The sequence below is a fragment of the Pleurodeles waltl genome, chromosome 10, assembly GCF_031143425.1.
Source record: "Pleurodeles waltl isolate 20211129_DDA chromosome 10, aPleWal1.hap1.20221129, whole genome shotgun sequence".
Taxonomy (NCBI): domain Eukaryota; kingdom Metazoa; phylum Chordata; class Amphibia; order Caudata; family Salamandridae; genus Pleurodeles; species Pleurodeles waltl.
This window is the reverse complement of record NC_090449.1, coordinates 917,188,443-917,207,600: the sequence shown is the minus strand read 5'-3', so window position 1 is coordinate 917,207,600 and position 19,158 is coordinate 917,188,443. Positions and strand designations below refer to the sequence as shown.

The following is a 19,158-nucleotide window of genomic DNA, read 5'->3' as shown; positions in this document are numbered from 1 at the left end:
AGGGCCCAGCGGAGCGGTGCTTGAGATGAAGGGCCCAGCGGAGCGGTGCTTGACAGTAAGGGCCCAGCGGAGCGGTGCTTGAGATGAAGGGCCCAGTGGAGCGGTGCTTGAGATGAAGGGCCCAGCGGAGCGGTGCTTGACAGGAAGGGCCCAGCGGAGCGGTGCTTGACAGGAAGGGCCCAGCGGAGCGGTGCTTGAGACGGCGGTGCCCAGCGGAGCGGTGCTTGACAGGAAGGGCCCAGCGGAGCGGTGCTTGAGATGAAGGGCCCAGCGGAGCGGTGCTTGACAGGAAGGGCCCGGCGGAGCGGTGCTTGACAGGAAGGGCCCAGCGGAGCGGTGCTTGAGATGAAGGGCCCAGCGGAGCGGTGCTTGATAGGAAGGGCCCAGCGGAGCGGTGCTTGAAATGAAGGGCCCAGTGCAGCGGTACTTGAGACGGCAGTGCCCAGCGGAGCGGTGCTTGAGATGAAGGGCCCAGCGGAGCGGTGCTTGAGACGGCGGTGCCCAGCGGAGCGGTGCTTGACAGGAAGGGCCCAGCGGAGCGGTGCTTGAAATGAAGGGCCCAGTGCAGCGGTACTTGAGACGGCAGTGCCCAGCGGAGCGGTGCTTGAGATGAAGGGCCCAGCGGAGCGGTGCTTGAGACGGCGGTGCCCAGCGGAGCGGTGCTTGACAGGAAGGGCCCAGCGGAGCGGTGCTTGAGATGAAGGGCCCAGCGGAGCGGTGCTTGACAGTAAGGGCCCAGCGGAGCGGTGCTTGAGATGAAGGGCCCAGTGGAGCGGTGCTTGAGATGAAGGGCCCAGCGGAGCGGTGCTTGACAGGAAGGGCCCAGCGGAGCGGTGCTTGACAGGAAGGGCCCAGCGGAGCGGTGCTTGAGACGGCGGTGCCCAGCGGAGCGGTGCTTGACAGGAAGGGCCCAGCGGAGCGGTGCTTGAGATGAAGGGCCCAGCGGAGCGGTGCTTGACAGGAAGGGCCCGGCGGAGCGGTGCTTGACAGGAAGGGCCCAGCGGAGCGGTGCTTGAGACGACGGTGCCCAGTGGAGCGGTGCTTGAGATGAAGGGCCCAGTGCAGCGGTGCTTGAGACGGCGGTGCCCAGTGAAGCGGTACTTGAGATGAAGGGCCCAGTGCAGCGGTACTTGAGACGGCAGTGCCCAGCGGAGCGGTGCTTGAGATGAAGGGCCCAGCGGAGCGGTGCTTGAGACGGCGGTGCCCAGCGGAGCGGTGCTTGACAGGAAGGGCCCAGCGGAGCGGTGCTTGAGATGAAGGGCCCAGCGGAGCGGTGCTTGACAGTAAGGGCCCAGCGGAGCGGTGCTTGAGATGAAGGGCCCAGTGGAGCGGTGCTTGAGATGAAGGGCCCAGCGGAGCGGTGCTTGACAGGAAGGGCCCAGCGGAGCGGTGCTTGACAGGAAGGGCCCAGCGGAGCGGTGCTTGAGACGGCGGTGCCCAGCGGAGCGGTGCTTGACAGGAAGGGCCCAGCGGAGCGGTGCTTGAGATGAAGGGCCCAGCGGAGCGGTGCTTGACAGGAAGGGCCCGGCGGAGCGGTGCTTGACAGGAAGGGCCCAGCGGAGCGGTGCTTGAGATGAAGGGCCCAGCGGAGCGGTGCTTGATAGGAAGGGCCCAGCGGAGCGGTGCTTGAAATGAAGGGCCCAGCGCAGCGGTGCTTGAGACGGCGGGGCCCTGTTTAGCGGTGCTTCTCCCGGCGGGGCCCTATTCAGCGGTGCTTCTCCCGGCGGGGCCCTGTTCAGCGGTGCTTCTCCCGGCGGGTCCCTGTTCAGCGGTGCCTGTCCTGGCGGGGCCCTGTTCAGCGGTGCCTGTCCTGTCTCTCTAGGGAGGCAGACCTGGCCAAGACTCCCCACTCAGTCGCCCTCCGACCTTGTGTTTGCGGGGCCCTCCTGTGATGGAATCTTGGGCCCGTGGGTGTCCTCCATCACACCCGGAATGGGGCTGGTGGGGCCCTCCTGGTCAGCTCTCCTGCTGCATGACTTCTCCGCCCTGCTGCCCTTGCCCTCCTTCGATGCAGCTCTCTGGCCCTTGCCTCCCTTAGATGATGTGGCAGGTGACGGGGCAAGGCCACTCTCCTTGGTGGCAGCCGTCTCAGGCTTCTCGCGCCGGCCCTTATTTTTCTTGGTCCTCTTCCCAGGGGGTGGGCTGGCTGTCCCCTTGCTGCTGGGCGATGTCCCTGCCCTAGGAGCAGGTGGACTCCAAAAGCCCTGCACTTTGATCACACTAGATGCAGGGCTGGTGGTTGCTGAGGTGCTCTTTGGACTCTTACCAGATGGAGGGGGTGGGTCAGTGGTTGGAAAGAGGTCAAGGTTGGAAAGGAAAAGCAATTTGGAAAGACAGGGACGGGTAGGTGTAGAGGGTATGGGAGTGGAGGAAGAGGATGTGGTTGTAGGAGAGTCTAGTGTGCTGTCTTTGGGTGCAGGTGCCTGTGCTGGAGGCTGTTGTGAGGTGGATGGCTGTTGGGTGGGTGGCTGCCTGCGTTTGTGTGGTTTGGAAGAGGGGGTGACAGACACAGTGGGAGAGGACACAGGGGACGTGTAAATGGCAGTGGGGGTGGTGACTGCACGTGTGCGGACTGTACTGGAGGGTGTGCTGGTGATGGAAGTACTGGCTGATGGTGGTGTGCATGCAGGTGTGAGTGGAGACGTCACAGGGAGGGAGGAGGGAGACGAGGAGGAGGGGGACACAGAGGTGGTAGTGACTGTTGCCATGTCTGCATCTGGATGTTGCTTGGGTGAATGCTTGTGGGATCTGTGGTGCTTATGTCTGGATGAGCTGCCCTTGGGTGTTGAGGTGTGTGCAGGCTGGTCTGATGGTGTGGATGGGATAGGCAGAGGAACAGGAGACTGGGACTGGGTGGAGGCAGTTAGAAGAGGGAGGCTGGAAACAGGGACAATGGCTGCCGTCAGTACTGAGGCCAGAGCGTTGAACGATCGCTGATGGGCAGCCTGACCCGAATGAATGCCCTCCAGGTATGCATTGCTCCGATGCACCTCCCTTTCTACACCCTGGATGGCATTCAAAAGGGTAGACTGCCCAACAATGATGGTCCTCAGGAGGTCAAGACCTCCTCACTGAGGGCAGCAGGGGTGACAGGGACAGGGCCTGAGGTGCCTGGGGCGAAGGAGATGCCCGCCTTCCTGGGCGAGCGGGCACGGAGCGAAGGCTGAGGGGCTGCTGGGAGGGCGGGGCTGGTGCGCTGGGTGGCGGCTGTACCTGTTGTGGCGGTGGGCACGGATGTTGCCGCCACCGCAAGGGAGCTCCCTTCTGAGGACGTGTCGGTGTCGCTGGCGTCTCCACGGGTCCCCGTTGTGGAGCTCCCCTCGCCCTCCGTCTCACTGGTGTACTCGGAGTCTGTTGCATGGCCCTCCGGGGCCATGTGAGTTGCAGCTCCCTCGTACTCCGATGCCAATTCTCCTCCGCCTGATGATGCTAATGCACACATGCACAGGAAGAAAAACAAAAAGGGTGGGGGGAGAAATAAAGACAGGTTGAGTACATGCATTGTCAACACCGTTGGCGGAGAGGACAGACACAGAAGCCCCCTGCACTACGCCGCGCAATCGGCACTTGTGACTAGGCCTACAGGTCTATCGACGACAAATGCACACATGGGTGATGTAGGACCATGGATAGCTGTACTTGGCACCCTACAGAGGTGGGGGGCGGGGCACGGGGCCATGCCTAACGGAGGGGCCTAGCCTACAGAAAGCGCCCTGGCCTAGAGATAGCCACAGCCCTCCTCCCCCACCCAGACACCTCCACTGCGCGCAAAGATAGCTGAATGTGGTGATACTCACCCCCTTGTGTCTGCTGTGATGTCCTCACACGCCCATCCAAATCGGGGTAGGCCACCGCCAGGATCCGGGACATCAGTGGGGTCAATTGGCGGCTGGCACCCCTCCTACATTGGGAGGCCATCCCCAGCAGAGACTCGGCGGTCTTTCTGGTCCCGCGGCGGATGTCCTCCCACCTCTTTCGGCAGTGGGTGCCCCGTCTGTTGTGGACCCCCAGGGCCCAGACGTCCTTGGCGATGGCACGCCAAATGTCGATCTTCTGATGGGCGCTGACCTATGTGACATGTACAGGGATGGAAAGGAGATATCATCACTTTTCTGCATGGTCGATGTGAGTGGCCCCCCCTCCCCAACCTTGCCATGTGGCACATGCTCTCATCTGTCGTGCGTTTTTACTCCTCATTCGCTCCCCTCCCCACCATCTTACATCCACCCCACTCAACACAGGCAAAGCCCATACTACGTGCTCCCAGTTTACTTACCTGTTTGTCTGGAGGACCGTAGAGTAGCGCATACTGGGGGAGGACCCCATCCACAAGTTTCTCCAACTCTTCTGAAGTGAAGGCAGGGGCCCTTTCCCCAGTCGCAGCAGCCATTGTCTCTTCCAGACCGAGGTCACAGCAGCACTTGCAGTATAGGTCCTCTCCTGTGGATGATCAGGTCTCGAGTGATTAAGCTGATAGAAAATGATGGTCACGCCCGCAGCGGTGCGTACCGCGGCGGTGCGTCCCGCGACCGCCGGCGCACATCGTCATTGGTTAATGAAACCCATAGGCTTCAATGTTAACCAATGCGCCTTAGCACCGCGGTCTTCGACCGCCTACCGCCACGGTGTGCCACGCAAGCGCATTGACCTCACATCCCAATGTCACACTTCACAGGTCAGGCAGCCGCCATTTCAAGGGCCCACATGGCATAATTTCAACTGCGTCACACAGGCCTAGGCCGTGCATTGCCACTCATACAAGCCTTTCTATGCATTGCGAATCTTTTACTGTGCAAGCTGTGTGAACAAACCTGTGGTTTGCCTGACTCTGTGCTCCATGTTGTCCTTCCTAGACACCGTCCGCTGGGACTTGCGAGGAGAAGGATTAATCCTCCCGTGTACCGACCGCTGGTGGACCTGACGACAATGGAAGAACGACACATTATACTTAGATACAGGCTTGACCGAGCCACTATACATGAACTGTGTGCCCAGCTGGAGCCAGACCTGATGTCCCCCATCCGCCAACCTACAGGGATTCCCCCTCTGGTGCAGGTTCTGTCAGTACTCAATTTTTTGGCAAGTGGGTCTTTTCAGACAACAGTGGCCATGTCATCAGGGATGTCTCAGCCTATGTTTTCTAAGGTTTTGTCCAGAGTGTTGTCTGCCATGATGAAATACATGCGGAGCTACATTGTTTTCCCTGAGGTGGATGATTTGGCTACAGTGAAGGGTGATTTCTATGCCCTTGGAAATATCCCCAACATCATTGGTGCCATTGATGGGACCCATGTGGCTTTGGTTCCCCCCAAGGGAAGTGAGCAGGTGTACAGAAACAGAAAAAGTTATCATTCGATGAATGTCCAGGTGGTCTGTTTGGCTGACCAGTACATCTCACATGTAAATGCCAAGTTCCCTGGGTCGGTGCATGACGCGTATGTTATGCGAAGTAGCAGCATCCCTTATGTGATGGAACAACTACAGAGACACCGTGTGTGGTTATTAGGTGACTCTGGTTACCCCAACCTGTCGTGGCTACTGACCCCAGTGAGGAATCCCAGGACCAGGGCAGAGGAAAGGTACAATGAGGCCCATGGGCGTACTAGGAGGGTGATCGAGCGGACCTTCGGCCTCCTGAAGGCCAGGTTTAGGTGCCTGCATATGACAGGGGGATCCCTAATGTACTCACCAAAGAAAGTGTGCCATATCATCGTGGCCTGCTGTATGCTTCACAATCTTGCTTTGCGACGCCAGGTGCCTTTTCTGCAGGAGGATGGTCCAGATGGTGGTGTTGTGGCAGCTGTAGAGCCTGTGGAGAGTGAAGAGGAGGAAAACGACGGGGACGACACGGACAACAGGGATACAGTCATACAACAATATTTTCAGTAGCACACAGGTATGAATCACCCACGCCATTTCACATTTACTTGAGGCCTCCTGCGTCTCTACTGTCTGTGTTTCCCCCCAGTTCCTTTTAACTGAGTTGTGACTTTCCCTTCCCTTTTCAGAGCTGTGTGACCCACTGCGTGACTTCTGCTTTGTTTGCCCATGGACTAAAGCTTATTGAGATTGGTATGTTGTCAGCACAATGTAACTGGACATTATTGGACCGTTATGTGTAATACTTTTGTGAAAAATACAAGCAGACTCCTGTTATTGTAAGTGCAATAAGTGATTTATTTCAAGTGCTACATATAGGTACAGGTTATAAAACGTCATGGGTGGGGGTGGAGTAATGTCCATGGCAGAGTCCAGTTCTCAGACGCACAGGTGCATTGTCCATATGCCTGTGGAAGGATGGAGCAGGGGCAGTTTAAGGTTGGACAGGGTGACAATGTGGGACAGTGGGATGACATCCGGGGGTATCTTATGCTGGCGGGGTCTTGGCATCCTACTCTGTCTTCTTGTGAGATCTCAGGTTCCGCTTGCGGGGTGGTTGTTCTTCAGCAGGAGGTGGGGTTCTGGTGGCCTGTCGTTGTGTGGGGGCCTCCTGTCCACTAGCGCCAGCGGAGGTGGTAGGCTGTTCCTGGTCCTGGCTAGTGACAGGGGCCCTTTGGGGTGCCACATGGTCCCGCAATGTGGTGACTATCTGGTTAAGGGCCAGGACGACGGTCCCCATTGCGGAAGCAATGATCCTCAGTTCCTCTCTGTACCCCATGTACCGTTCCTCCTGTTGTGCCTGGATCTCCTGGAACCTGGCCAGTACCGTCGCCATCGTCTCCTGGGAGTGGTGGTATGCTCCCATGATGGTGGTGAGGGCCTCTTGGAGAGTGGGTTCCCTGGGCCTGTCCCCCCCCTGTCGCACAGCAGCCCTCCCAGTTCCCCTGTGTTCCTGGGCCTCTGTCCCCTGGACGGTGTGCCCACTACCACTGCCCCCAGGTCCCTGTTGTTGTTGGGGTGGTGGGTCAACCTGGGTGCCCTGTAGTGGCGGACACACCGCTGATTGACGTGTCCTGGAGACAGAGGCATGGGCCCGCTGGGTGGGAGCTGTGCTGGTATTCCCAGAGGGGGTTAGGTCTGCTGTAGCCTGTGGCTGTCTGTGGGGAACCGACTGTCCAGAGGTCCCCGATGGGCCGGGCTGGTCATCTGGGTCCAGGGAGACAGAGCTGCTGTCGTCGCTGGGGGCCTCTTCTGGGGGTGGGATGGACATCTCTGTACCCTCCGTGGTGGAGTGGTGGCGTTCGGGTCCTGCAGGGGTATAGGGTATGGTTATTGCTTCTATGTGTGGCATTTCGTGTGATGGGTGGGTGTCCGTGTACCCAAGTGCAGGCATTCCCTTGTGGGGGCTTTTGTGAGGGTGGCTGGTGGGGGTGATGTGGGGGTGCAGTGGGCATGCTTTGGTGATGGGTGTTCATGCTTTGTGGTCGCATGCAGGGCTTGGTGTTGGGATGGGTGGGTTGTGATGGTGAGCCATTTGCAAGGAATTGGTGTGATAGGGGTGGGGGTGAGGGTGGGGGTATGTGCTGGCATGCAGGTGGGGTGGGGGTGGGAATTAGTAGTTAGAATAGACTTACCAGAGTCCATTCCTCCAGATACTCCTGCGAGGCCCTCAGGATGCAGGATGTGAAAGACTTCCTCTTCCCATGCTGTGAATTCTGGGGGAGTAGGTGGGGGTCCGCCGCCAGTCTTCTGCACTGCAATGTTGTGCCTTGATACCATGGAACGCACCTTCCCCCGTAGGTCGTTCCATCGCTTCCTGATGTCCTCCCGATTGCGTGGATGCTGTCCCACCGCGTTGACCCTGTCGACAATCCTTTGCCATAGCTCCATCTTCCTAGCAATTGTTGTGTGCTGCACCTGTGCCCCGAATAGCTGGGGCTCTACACGTACTATTTCCTCCACCATGACCCTGAGTTCTGCATCAGAGAACCTGGGGTGTCTTTGGGGTGCCATGGGGTGGTGTGGATGAGGTGAGGGAAGTTGTATGTGTTGTGGAGTGTAATGTGTGTGGTGGTGTGTGGTGTTTTGTGCGTGGTAATTGTGTGGGTGATGTTGTGATTTGCCTCTGTGTGATGGTCTGCTCTAAGCAGTGCTGTCTCTCTCTGTCCTTGATTCGCAATTGTGGTCGTAAGGGTTTGTGGGTGATGTGGGTGTGTGTTTTATATTGTATTGGGTGTGTGGGAGTGGTGTGTATATGTGTGTCAGGTGTGTGTATTTTGAATTGTCCAATGTGGTTGTGTTTTGTAAGTGTGTGTGTATTTTGACAGCGGCGGTGTGTACCGCCAATGGAATACCGCGGATGAATGACCGCCGCGTGGATTCGTGGGTCGGAATGGCATGGGCATATTTCTGTTGGCATGGCGGTGGAGGTTTGGTCATCGCCATTTTTTCGCTGACCTTTGGTGTGGCGGACTTTTGTGGATGTCGGGTTTTTGGCGGTTTGCCAGTTGCGGGTCAGAATGACCGTGGCGGTTTACCGCGGCCGCGGCGGTGTTATGGTGGTCTTCTGACCGGGGGTAGGCGCCTTTTACCGCCGAGGACAGAATGACCCCCAAAATCTGTAGGATTACCGCACAAAAGTAATTTCCAACAGGACACTTCTGGTGGCTTGTGTTAAACTGAGTCCTACCCCTTATATGTTGAGATCGTAGGAGACTTAGAGGAGACCAAAAACATTTTTTTAGAAAGTCTCAAATGTTGGCACTTTTGGAACTGTTTGGACTTCCTGAACTCAAGAGCATCAGCAAATTCTCTCTGCAGGGGTGTCCTATTTCATCAGATACAGCTTCAGGCTTGCCCCGGTAAGATTATGAGCTTCAAAAGTACCTTACTGTCACCATGGTGAGGGTAATCCACCCACCAAATATCAAGATATCTGTTGATCTAGCAGACATATCTTGCATTTACAAGAACCGTCATCACAGCAGTTCCTGCAAATGCATTGAAAATGCATTGAAAATGTAACATGGCACTGCCACACTGTACACTTTCATTTCCCGTTTTGGGTGGCCATTTGTGAAAGGAAAAACTGGCCAAGTGTCAGGAGGGAGACAAATAACCAAACCTTTACTCTTTTGAGCTGTTGAATGGGTATGTAGGCAGCTAAGACAGAGTACTCTGCCATCTGCATAGTGGAAGGACACCTGTGTGTAAATCAGGTGCTTGGACATTCAGTTTGGTGTAGAGGGTACTCAGTCTTTTATGTGATGGAGCATCCTCTCCACCAAACTCTAGCTCTACCCTTAAGTTCGAAGGTAGAAATCTTGACTGGGAAAAAATGTGAAAAGTATTTGACTGACTAGATGACTTTGATGGATGCAAAATTAGAATTTTCTCACTTGGAGCTTTTTCTGCCATAACTAATGGCTCTTGCTGGGCCTTGTCCAATGACTGTCCAACTTAGAGAAGACTTCCATGGATACAACCTGCAACTTTGCCCTGCTGAAGGATTTCACATCCCATTTCAGTGACTAATTCAGAAGGCTAAACACTTGGTGTATCTGAATTCCACTCCATTTCAGTTGGCCTCAAATTGCACCTAGGTACCATTCAAACCTGAAAAATGACATCTGATTCATGCTTTATTCTTTCCTGGTGTTTTTGCTCTAACACTTAAAAAATGTATTTCTGAGTTCCTCTATTGGAGTTGATTTTATATCATTTTTGCTACTCAATTGTTATTTAATTTAAGCCTCTCTCTGAAGCTGACATAACAACAAACATCTAAATTTTTCCTTGTTACTTCCTCTTTACATGTATGCTGCATTCTGTCAAAACACTGCATTCTAATATCAATGCGAGTAATACTTAACATTACTTCCAGCATTGTCGAAATGTCTTATTGTAAAAGGGATTATGTTCTACAGTTGTTTTTTATGGGTTAAAGTTAGTAGGCGTGCTTTTCTTAAGTGCATGCTTCATGTTTGTGATAGTTATATGTGGCGATATTTTGTTTTTAGGAATTAAGGCTTTTAGTCATACTTTTAGCATACCAAGGGGTATGGGGTACATTTAATGACTTACTTGAAACTCATCAACTTTTTTTAGTGTGCACCCCTTCTAGATTGTGAGGCCATTCAGATGGTGTCAACATAGATATTTCCAACTGCTGTTGTGTAAATATATTTGTTCCTTCTGTCTGCAATATGTTGTGCTAATGAGTTCTTAACCCATGCCCTGAATGCTTTATTTACCCTGCCAAGTCTTATGAAGTCCTACTTCAGGGATTCATAGTACAAAGGTAAAAGACCTCAGTTGTCCCAGTTGGGACTCAGTACCTTCTGACTGCCTTGGGACCTGTTGTCTGAGATTTCTTACATGCTTGAACTGAAATGTGACATCAATGGCAGCATGCCAGAGCTCTGATTTGTCTTGTTCCATTTTAGTCCAGAAGGTACCAAATGCACACCAAACAAAGTCCAATAGTTTGTCAAAACTCTCCATGATAAGAAAACGTAGAAGCCAATAAGAAGTTCAGTTCCTGTATTATATATGTTGTAATCAATTCTTTCACTTCTCAAGTTTCCAATACAACAGGCCGACATGTGTTTCGTCACAACAGTGACTTTTTCAAGGCCGTGGAAGTATATTAAAAAGACACCAAAAATATAGTAAATCAAACTCGATGACAGAGAACCATCTTGTAGATGCAAGTTAAACATGTCATCTGGTCAAAGCTACGACCAAAGGTCCACCAAAAGTGCCATGCAGAAGTGGATAATAGAAAGTGGATACCAGATAGTGCAGAAAACTCATTGGCTGCACATACATACAGAGACATGATTATTCTGGTTGTAAATGTGATAATCAGTCAGAAGAGTGCATAGGTGCAGATCCAGCAAAAATTGCCAGCTGTGTCACCAAGGAAGGGTTAAGTTAAAACATCAGTAAATGCCCATGGAAAAAATTGAATCACATGGAGTCCAACCAAAAGGAGTTAGAAATCACGTGTGATTCTATGTGTGTTCCATGATTGTTGAAAAGATTATCCTCCTCAACAAAGTAAAGTATCTTGAGATCCAAAGCATTCATGGCCTTTGAACTCTCTCATTAAATTCGTATTAGTTTGCAATTTCAAAGTTATTTCAGTCTTTTTGTGTTACATTTTTCAGCAATGCAGATGGCATGCAATTGGAAATGGAAATGCTTTCCTTCCCTAAGTTCTCAGAATGTTTGCTTAATAAACCATATCTGTTCCTGTTTTTTAAACTATTTTTTACCGTGATTAAATTGAAATGCTTTTCCGAATTTAAGGGATGTTTTTTATTTCTGGTAGGTTCTAGTTTTCAGAGCCTTTAAAGCCAAGAGACTTTGTGGTGGTAATTGTGCTTCACAAAAAGGATAACATGCATAACATAGCATAATGTGATATATCCTAACACACCATAGCGAAAACTAGCATAACAACATAACATACCATATAACATTGTGTATACATTTCTCTCTTATAGACCATGGACTCCAAGGGGCATGTTTATAAATAGTGGCGCATCATTCATGATACACCACTTTTCTAGTGCCCCATTGCATCCCCCTAACAATACCATACCTTGCATTTACAATACAGAGCACCATGACGGTTGTGTCCACATTAGCGTCCTAATTTATGGCGCTAGTGTGGCGCTTTGCTGGATTACGGCCAAAAATTATGGCACTAATGCATCAAAGCACAGGGAGGCCCATTGTTTGCAATGGGAGTGTCATTTTAGCAACCGCCAAAGGTAGGCTTTAATAATGACGCTAAAAAATGGTGCAGTGAAATCTAGTAAATTTCACTGCACCATTTTTCTGGGCCTCCCTACGTGGAAACGGCTCCCTTGCATAGATTATTGCTGGTGCAGGCATATGTGGCTCTAGGGTTTACAAAGAGGCACAATGCTTGCATTGCATCACTTTGTAACTATGGTGCGAGTGAAATGCCACCTTAACGCCACATTTGCATGAAAAAATGATGCAAATGTGGCGCAAGGTGGCGCTAGGTTCATCATAAATATGCACCATAGATTCTTTCAGACATGTAACATACCTCGAACTAAAAATCCCATTTTGTGCAGCTATCAGCCTAAGATTATAAAAGTGTTCCTCTAATAAAGAGATCAAAACTTCACGTAATTTGAGCTGTTAAAATGAACAAACAGAAATTCAAATGCATAGATTGGCTCCAAGCCAAGTGCGTCCAATTAAAACAGGAGAGTTACTGCAGTTTCCTCCATGAGCGACAATGTGGCCGTCAGTGGGTGGTTATTGATCCTAGTTAACCACTGATATTCGCTATCATGACCAGTGCCGCAATTACTTCGCGACAGGAAGTTGAGAAAGTGCCGCAGGAGTATTGTCCTCAGCCTGCACGTACCCAGTCCATGTATTGCTAGAACGTAAACAGGCAACGAATATCACCAGGTGAATTGCAATATATATGACTATTACCGTCAGTGTGGTAATCCACTCCCACGTGGAAAGATTTGATCACGCACTTACAAAACTGGAGAGTGATGGGAAAGAGGTTACGGTAGAAACCATTCATCCATGCTTCCATTCATGCACTCAATGACTGACTCGCCATGCATGTAGGTAGTCACCAAGCCATCCATTGTTCCAACCTGTGGCTCGTGCTTGCATTCACCAATTAATGAAGAATCACTTCCACTTCTATGATGGTAGGAACTGTTGGCTTTAATAATGGTTGCGGTGCAACTGCAACTCGAAAGTATGCTGTTGAATAGATTGGATTAAGTATCTAAGGGCCAGATGTAGCAAAGGTTTTTACCCATTCTGTGTCTATGGGAAAAAGTGTTCGTACATATGGCCCTAAGTTTCAGGGTTAAATTAAATCTCTTTACACCCATAAAACTTTGGATAACTATGCCATACGACGTATTTGGTGACATTTGAGCAATTAAATTATATTTTGTTTGCTTTGTAGAGTGTTTTCTGCTATTGTATTTGCTGCCATGAGTATTGGACAGGCCAGTTTACTTGCACCAGACTTCAGCAAAGCAAACCTTGCTGTTCAAAGAATCGCTAAACTTTTGGATCGGAAACCACAAATAGACAGCTATAGTGAAAAGGGAAAAGTACTGGTGAGTATATCTTAAGTACTCGTGAGTCTATCTTGTGTTGCATTATATTACATTTTAAACTGATGAATTATGAAAATGCTATTTCATGGTCCTATTCCATGAGCGCTGTTATGAAAATGATTTTTGCATTTTATGTAACATGCATTTTCCTGTGAAGGGGAGGGTGTCTCCTGCTGGCTGACACTGGCACACGATTAACAGCAACAGTTAAGCGCAGCTACAGTTCAATTTAATTGATAACCCTTATAAGGTGCTGTAGGAAAGTACCCCCTTTTTGGCATGTTACCCCCAATTTCTGCCTGATGTCAGTGTGTTTTACTGTGTCACTGGGATCCTACTAACCAGGACACCAGTGCTTATTCTCTCTCTCTTCTAAATTTTGTCACTGCATACTGGTAACCCAGAATATCAACCAAAATGGGCATTTTTTCACCCCTTATAAGTCCCTAATATATGGTACTTAGGTACCGAGTTCATTGGGATTCCAGGGGATCCCTATGGGCTGCAGCATTACTTTTGGCACCCATAGGGAGCCCTTGCAAAGGCTTCTAAAGGACTGCCATTGCAGCCTGTGTGAAATGGTGCATACACCCGTTCACTGCCATTTACACTGCACCAGGTCACTTATAAGTCACCCACATTCCAGGCCTTCCAACCCTGAAGGCTGGGTGCAGAGTACCGGTCTGTGAGGGCACCCCTGCAAGAGCGGAGGTGCCCTCGCATTGTCCAGGACCATTTTCTCACACTTTGTAAGTGCAGGGAAGCCATTTTACGCATGCCCTCTTCATAGGTCACCTATGTACAGCTTCACAATGGTAACTCCGAATATGGCCATGTTTGGTTTCAAACATGTTGGAATCATACCCCAAGGCTTTTGCAAGCATTGGTCATATGATTCCATGCACTCTGGGGGCTCCTTAGAGGACCCCCAGTACCGCCATTACAGCCTTCTGGCCTTCTGAGGTTTTCCAGGCAGCCCCAGCTGCTGCCACCTCACAGACAGGCTCCTACCCTCCTGCTGCTCATGCAGCTCAAGTATAGGAAGGCAGAACAAAGGATATCCTTTGGGAAAGGGATGTTACACCCTCTCCCTTTGGAAATAGGTGTTACAGGAATGGGAGGGGTAACCTCCCAGAGCCTCATGAAATGTTTTGAAGGGCACAGATGGTGCCCTACTTGCATAATACAGTCAACACCATTTCAGGGACCCCAAGTCCCTGATCTGGTAGGAAACTGGACAAAGGAAAGGGGAGTGACCATTCTCCTGTCCATCACCACCCCAGGGGAGGTGCCCAGAGCTCCTCCAGCATGTCCCTGGGTTTCGCCATCTTCGATTCCAAGGTGGTGGGGCACTCTGGGAGCAACTGAGTGGCCAGTGACAGCAGGCGACGTCAGAGCCCTCCCCGATAGGTGCTTACCTGTGTAGCTTTCAGGGCTATTTAGGGTCTCCCTCTTGGGTGGTTCTTCAGATTAGGATTGCAAGACTCTAGCTGGAATCCTCTACATTCTTTACTTCACCTTCTTACAGAACTGCATCTGGACCTTCTAGGAACTCTACAAACTGCAACAAAGAAGCAAAGATGACTTCTGAAACATTGTAACTTCAGCTCCTACCAGCAACTGCAACTGTTACCAGGTTGTGCATCCTCTGAGGAGTGCCTGTCTACAGCCTGCACTAGAAGAATGAAGAAATCTCCCTTGAAGTGAAGGAGTCACTTCCCTGCTTCAGCAGACACCCCTCTTCAACGACAACCTGTGGCTTGAGTCCCCTCTCCTGAAAAAGTGCATGGATCCAGCAACATGGGTCATGGACTGAAGTGGTCCCAATGGTCCAGACGTCCAACTGTCCAACTTTGATGAAGGTAAGATCTTGCCTCCCGACGCAAGACAGTACCCCCATGCACCACATGTTTTGCAGTTGCCAAGGCTTGTTGGCATCCTTCCACAAAGTTCTTCATGCACCATGCAGCTCCAGCCCCCAACACTCCTTCTGTGATACCCAGCCTCCTGCGTGGTTCTCTGGAGGAGTGGGAGTCCTTTGTGTAGTGCTACATGGGCCTCCTTTTGCACCTTCTTTGTCCCCGGGCTGTGGGACTCCTGGGAGTGCTGCCTGGTCTTCTGAGGGCTCACTGAGTTGCTGAGAGCCCTTTCTGTCTCTCCCTCCTGTGTAGATTCCTCCAGGTCCCTCCTGATTCCAGGAAACGCCATTTTCTGCTAACCGTGAGCTTTGCGTGTGCCAAGGCTTGTTGGCGAAATCAAGCGACCCAAACCAGACTGCAATCATCCATCCGGCGTGGGACATCATCTGCATCAACCGGGAACCCACATCCATCTTCTTAGGTGCAGTACTGACTGTTCTTCTTCACAGGTGGTTTTTCTTTTGCACCTTCATACTGGACTCTTCAGTGATTCTTTGACTTGGTCCCCTTCTTTCACAGGTCTTCAGGTCCAGGAATCCATCATTCGTGTCGTGCAGTCTCTTCTGGTTCTTGCATAATCTTCTATCACGTGTTTTTGTGTGTTCTAAGAAAGTTACTGTGATTTACTCCTGCTTTCCTGGGCTCTGGGGTGGGTCCTATTACTTACCTTTGATGTTTTCTAATACTCCCAGCATCCCTCTTCACACTACACTTGCCTACGTGGGGAACTGACTTTCGCATTCCACTATTTTAGTATATGGTTTGTGTTCCCCAAGGCCCATTTCTAACTATTGTGATCTTCACTATTTGCACTGTTTTCTAACAGATAATTCTGCATTCTAGTGCATATATTGTATATATTACTTACCTCCTAAGGGCGTATAGTCTCTGAGGTATTTTTGGCATGTGTGTCACCAAAATAAAGTACCTTTATTTTTGTAACACTGAGTATTTTCTTTTATGTGTGTGAGTACTGTGTGACTACAGTGGCATTGCATGAGCTTTGCATGTCTCCTAGTTAGGCCTTGGCTGCTCATCCAGAATACCACTAGGGAGCCTGGCTTCTAGACATTGACTACATTTCACTAATAAGGGATAACTGGACCTGATATAAGGTGCAAGTACCTTTGTGACCCACTACACAGCAGGCCAGCCTCCTCCAGGTATTCTGTATTTAAAATCCACAACATAATAAGTTAAATTCTTACATCTATATATTAAATATTACTGTTTTAACAGTGCAATAGTATTGCACGTATTTCCTTTATTTTATTTATGCAAGCCCATAGAAATGGTTTCTTTATTTGGACAGCAATTAAATACATGTAAACACATTCCTTCCTCTCAACAGGGGAAATAAACCATATCTTGTCTATTAAACCCTTTCCCTTCAGGGCGGTCTGTTACATGGACCATGTTGCACCACCATGCTGTTTGATCTGTCTCCAGTGGCGCAGACACCATACCTTCTCTATAGAATGGCCTAAAAAAGTGACAGCTGTTTATATTCAAACGTTCTCTCTATCAGCGTCTCATAGGAGACATCTTCTGGTATCACAAAAAAGGTTTTAACAGGATCTAAAGTAATAATTTTAAGGACTAGACTGTTCGCAATAGACAGGGCTGAAATACAATGGTGACTGCTACAAATCTCAGTGGGGGCGGGCAGGGGGATGACGGGGACAATGGGGGAAAGAACAAAATAAAATACATTTAAAAAAACAAAAGCACCTACCTTTCCTTTCCCTCCTCTGCTTCCTGCCGCATTGCTCGTCTCTCCTCTTTTGGTGTCCCAGCATTCACTGGGACACCAGCACAGACTCCCCAGCAATCCCTGCACTGCTTTCATGCTAAAGCTAGCATGAAAGCAGCACCAGTATTGGTCTAAGCAGCTCGGACTGCGACTCAGACACAACACTGGGATCTGTGCATTTTCTCCAGTCTGGCTGTTAAACACAGTTAGGCAGGAGAAACCTAAGTCTGCATGTGTGTTTGGCCGGCCTCAGATGGCCGGCAAAACAAACATGCACACTTAAGTGCACTCTCTCTTCCTTCCCCACTGCCACCTCCCTCAGTACAGCCTTGCCCCTCCCCGTTCCAGCAGATGAAAAATAAAACAATAGTGAAGCCGGGGGGGGCAACGCTCCTCCGTCACTTCAGAGGAGCCGCCCCTGTTGAAATATGCTTCTCAGAGAAAATGTTTCTTTAATCCTTGTTATACAAAATGCCACACCATCCATGGATAATTAAGAGTAATTTGGGAGAAAAAATCCTACTGCAAGAGCACACTTAACAAGCTTGAGCAGCCACTTTTGTACGCTATTCATGTTCTTCTGAATTTGGAGGCGTTTCTTAGCACAAAATACATCCTCACATCCATTTTGGACTCAAGGGTGCATTTTGTGCTAAGGAAATAGCGCTAAATGGCAGTAATAATTTCGGGGAAATCCCATCCCAAGAGCAGATTTAGCAAGTGCAAGTGGCTGCTCACTCTTACTATTGGTTAGACCTGACAACCTTAGGGTGGTCATCCCTCAACGTTTGGCCTGTCTCCCTCTCTCCACTTTTCTGACACTGTTTTTGCTAGTTTTAAGACTCTGCACACTTTACCACTGCTAACCAATGCTAAAGTGCATATGCTCTCTCCCTCAGTTTAGTTTAGTTTACTGGATTTATAGAGTGCATGGCTACCCAAAGGCTTCCCAGCGCTAAAGCAAGACCAATAAACTAAAAGAGAGTCTATGCTGAGAACAATAAAGTCTTCAGTTTTCTACGAAAAGAAAGCTCTGCATTATCTTGACGGAGCTCCAGAGTAAGTGAATTCCAGAGATTAGCTGCTCTAAAGGCAAAGGATCTGCTTCCCCATCTTGCTTTCTGAACATGAGAAGTGTTGATTAGCGAAGCTGTTGATGATCTACGCAACCTCTGAGGAGTGTAGAATGTTAGGATCCACCTGAGGAAGGCTGGACCCTTGTTGTGAAGGGCTCCATGCAATTTGCACATAGCTTTCAAGTTAATATGCCGTTCAGTGGGGAGCCAGTGGAGCGAAACTAGAGTGAGTTGGCAGAACAATGTATAGGGGTGTTCGTGAGTAAGTGGGCAGCTGCATTTTGCACCACCTGCAATCTCTTAATTACATAGTGAGGAGAGCTCAATAAGAGAGCATTCCCATAGTCTAGGCATGACAATATAATGAGTCTTTTGGCCAGAAATTGGAGGACCTTAAAGATTTTCCTAAGGATTCTTAACAAACTGAAACAAGTAGCCACAAGTTTTTTGGAATGACATTCCATCGTAAGGCGAGAGTCTAACCAATAACCTAGGCTTTTTATGTTCTCTTTTGGAGGGGAGGTCTTTTAAATCTTCAGGGACTAGAACAAGGACTTAGGAGAGAGAGATTCAGTAACATTATTTCCTCTGTTTTCTTGTTGTTAAGTTTGCGTTTTCAGTCCACCATCTGCTTGGTGACCTCCAGCAGACACGATGATAGACTAGACTGTTCTAAGTTGAAATTGGTCGAAAAAGAGAAGACCAACTGTGTATTATCGGCATAGGATAGGGATATACGATCTTAGCCAATGGAGACATATAGATATTGAAAGGGTGGGGCTCAAAGAAGAGATCTGTAGAACCCCACAACTGAGGGAGAGAGTATTAGAGAGAAAGAAACAATTGAAAACTTGAAAGGTCTTCTCTCTAAAATAAAAGATGAGCGCCATTTGAATGTTGTCCCCTTGATTCCTGCATCTGATATTCTTTGACGCAATATGTTGTGATCCACGGTATCAAATGCGGTGCTCAGGTCTAATGAAATGATTGCTGCATATCCACCAGCATCTAGCCATTGATGTGTGTCTTTTGTGACAGCCAAGAGGGCAGTTTCAGTGCTATGTTGAGGACTGAAGCCCATTTGAGTGTGGTGAAGAAGCTTATGGTCTTCAAGAAAGCCTGTCCCTTGTCTGTTGACATGTTTTTCATTTAGCTGCTATATGTAGGAGGCAATAGGTCTATAATTCCTTAATAGAGTAGCATCAAGCCTGGGTTTTTTAAGCAAGGGTTTAACAATTGCATGTTTTCAGAGTGGCGGTAAATGGCCAGATGTCAGGTATTCATTAAGAACTTCAGTTAAAACAGGAACCATGATGTCAGAGCCTAAAGCTAAAATGTGGGGAGGAGCAGGGTCCAAAGTAGATCCAGATTTTATGGTACATAGGTGATTT

General features: G+C 49.8%; 1 protein-coding gene across 1 annotated transcript in view; it reads left to right on the top strand.

Annotated features, from left to right (window-relative positions):
* Positions 1–19,158, top strand: part of LOC138262462 (ATP-dependent translocase ABCB1-like) — a 571,226-nt gene that overhangs the window by 472,141 nt on the left and 79,927 nt on the right. Inside the window, exon 21 of the mRNA XM_069212358.1 lies at positions 12,863–13,019. Within this exon, the coding sequence (XP_069068459.1) occupies positions 12,863–13,019 (157 nt within the window). The remainder of the gene's footprint in view (positions 1–12,862; positions 13,020–19,158) is intronic.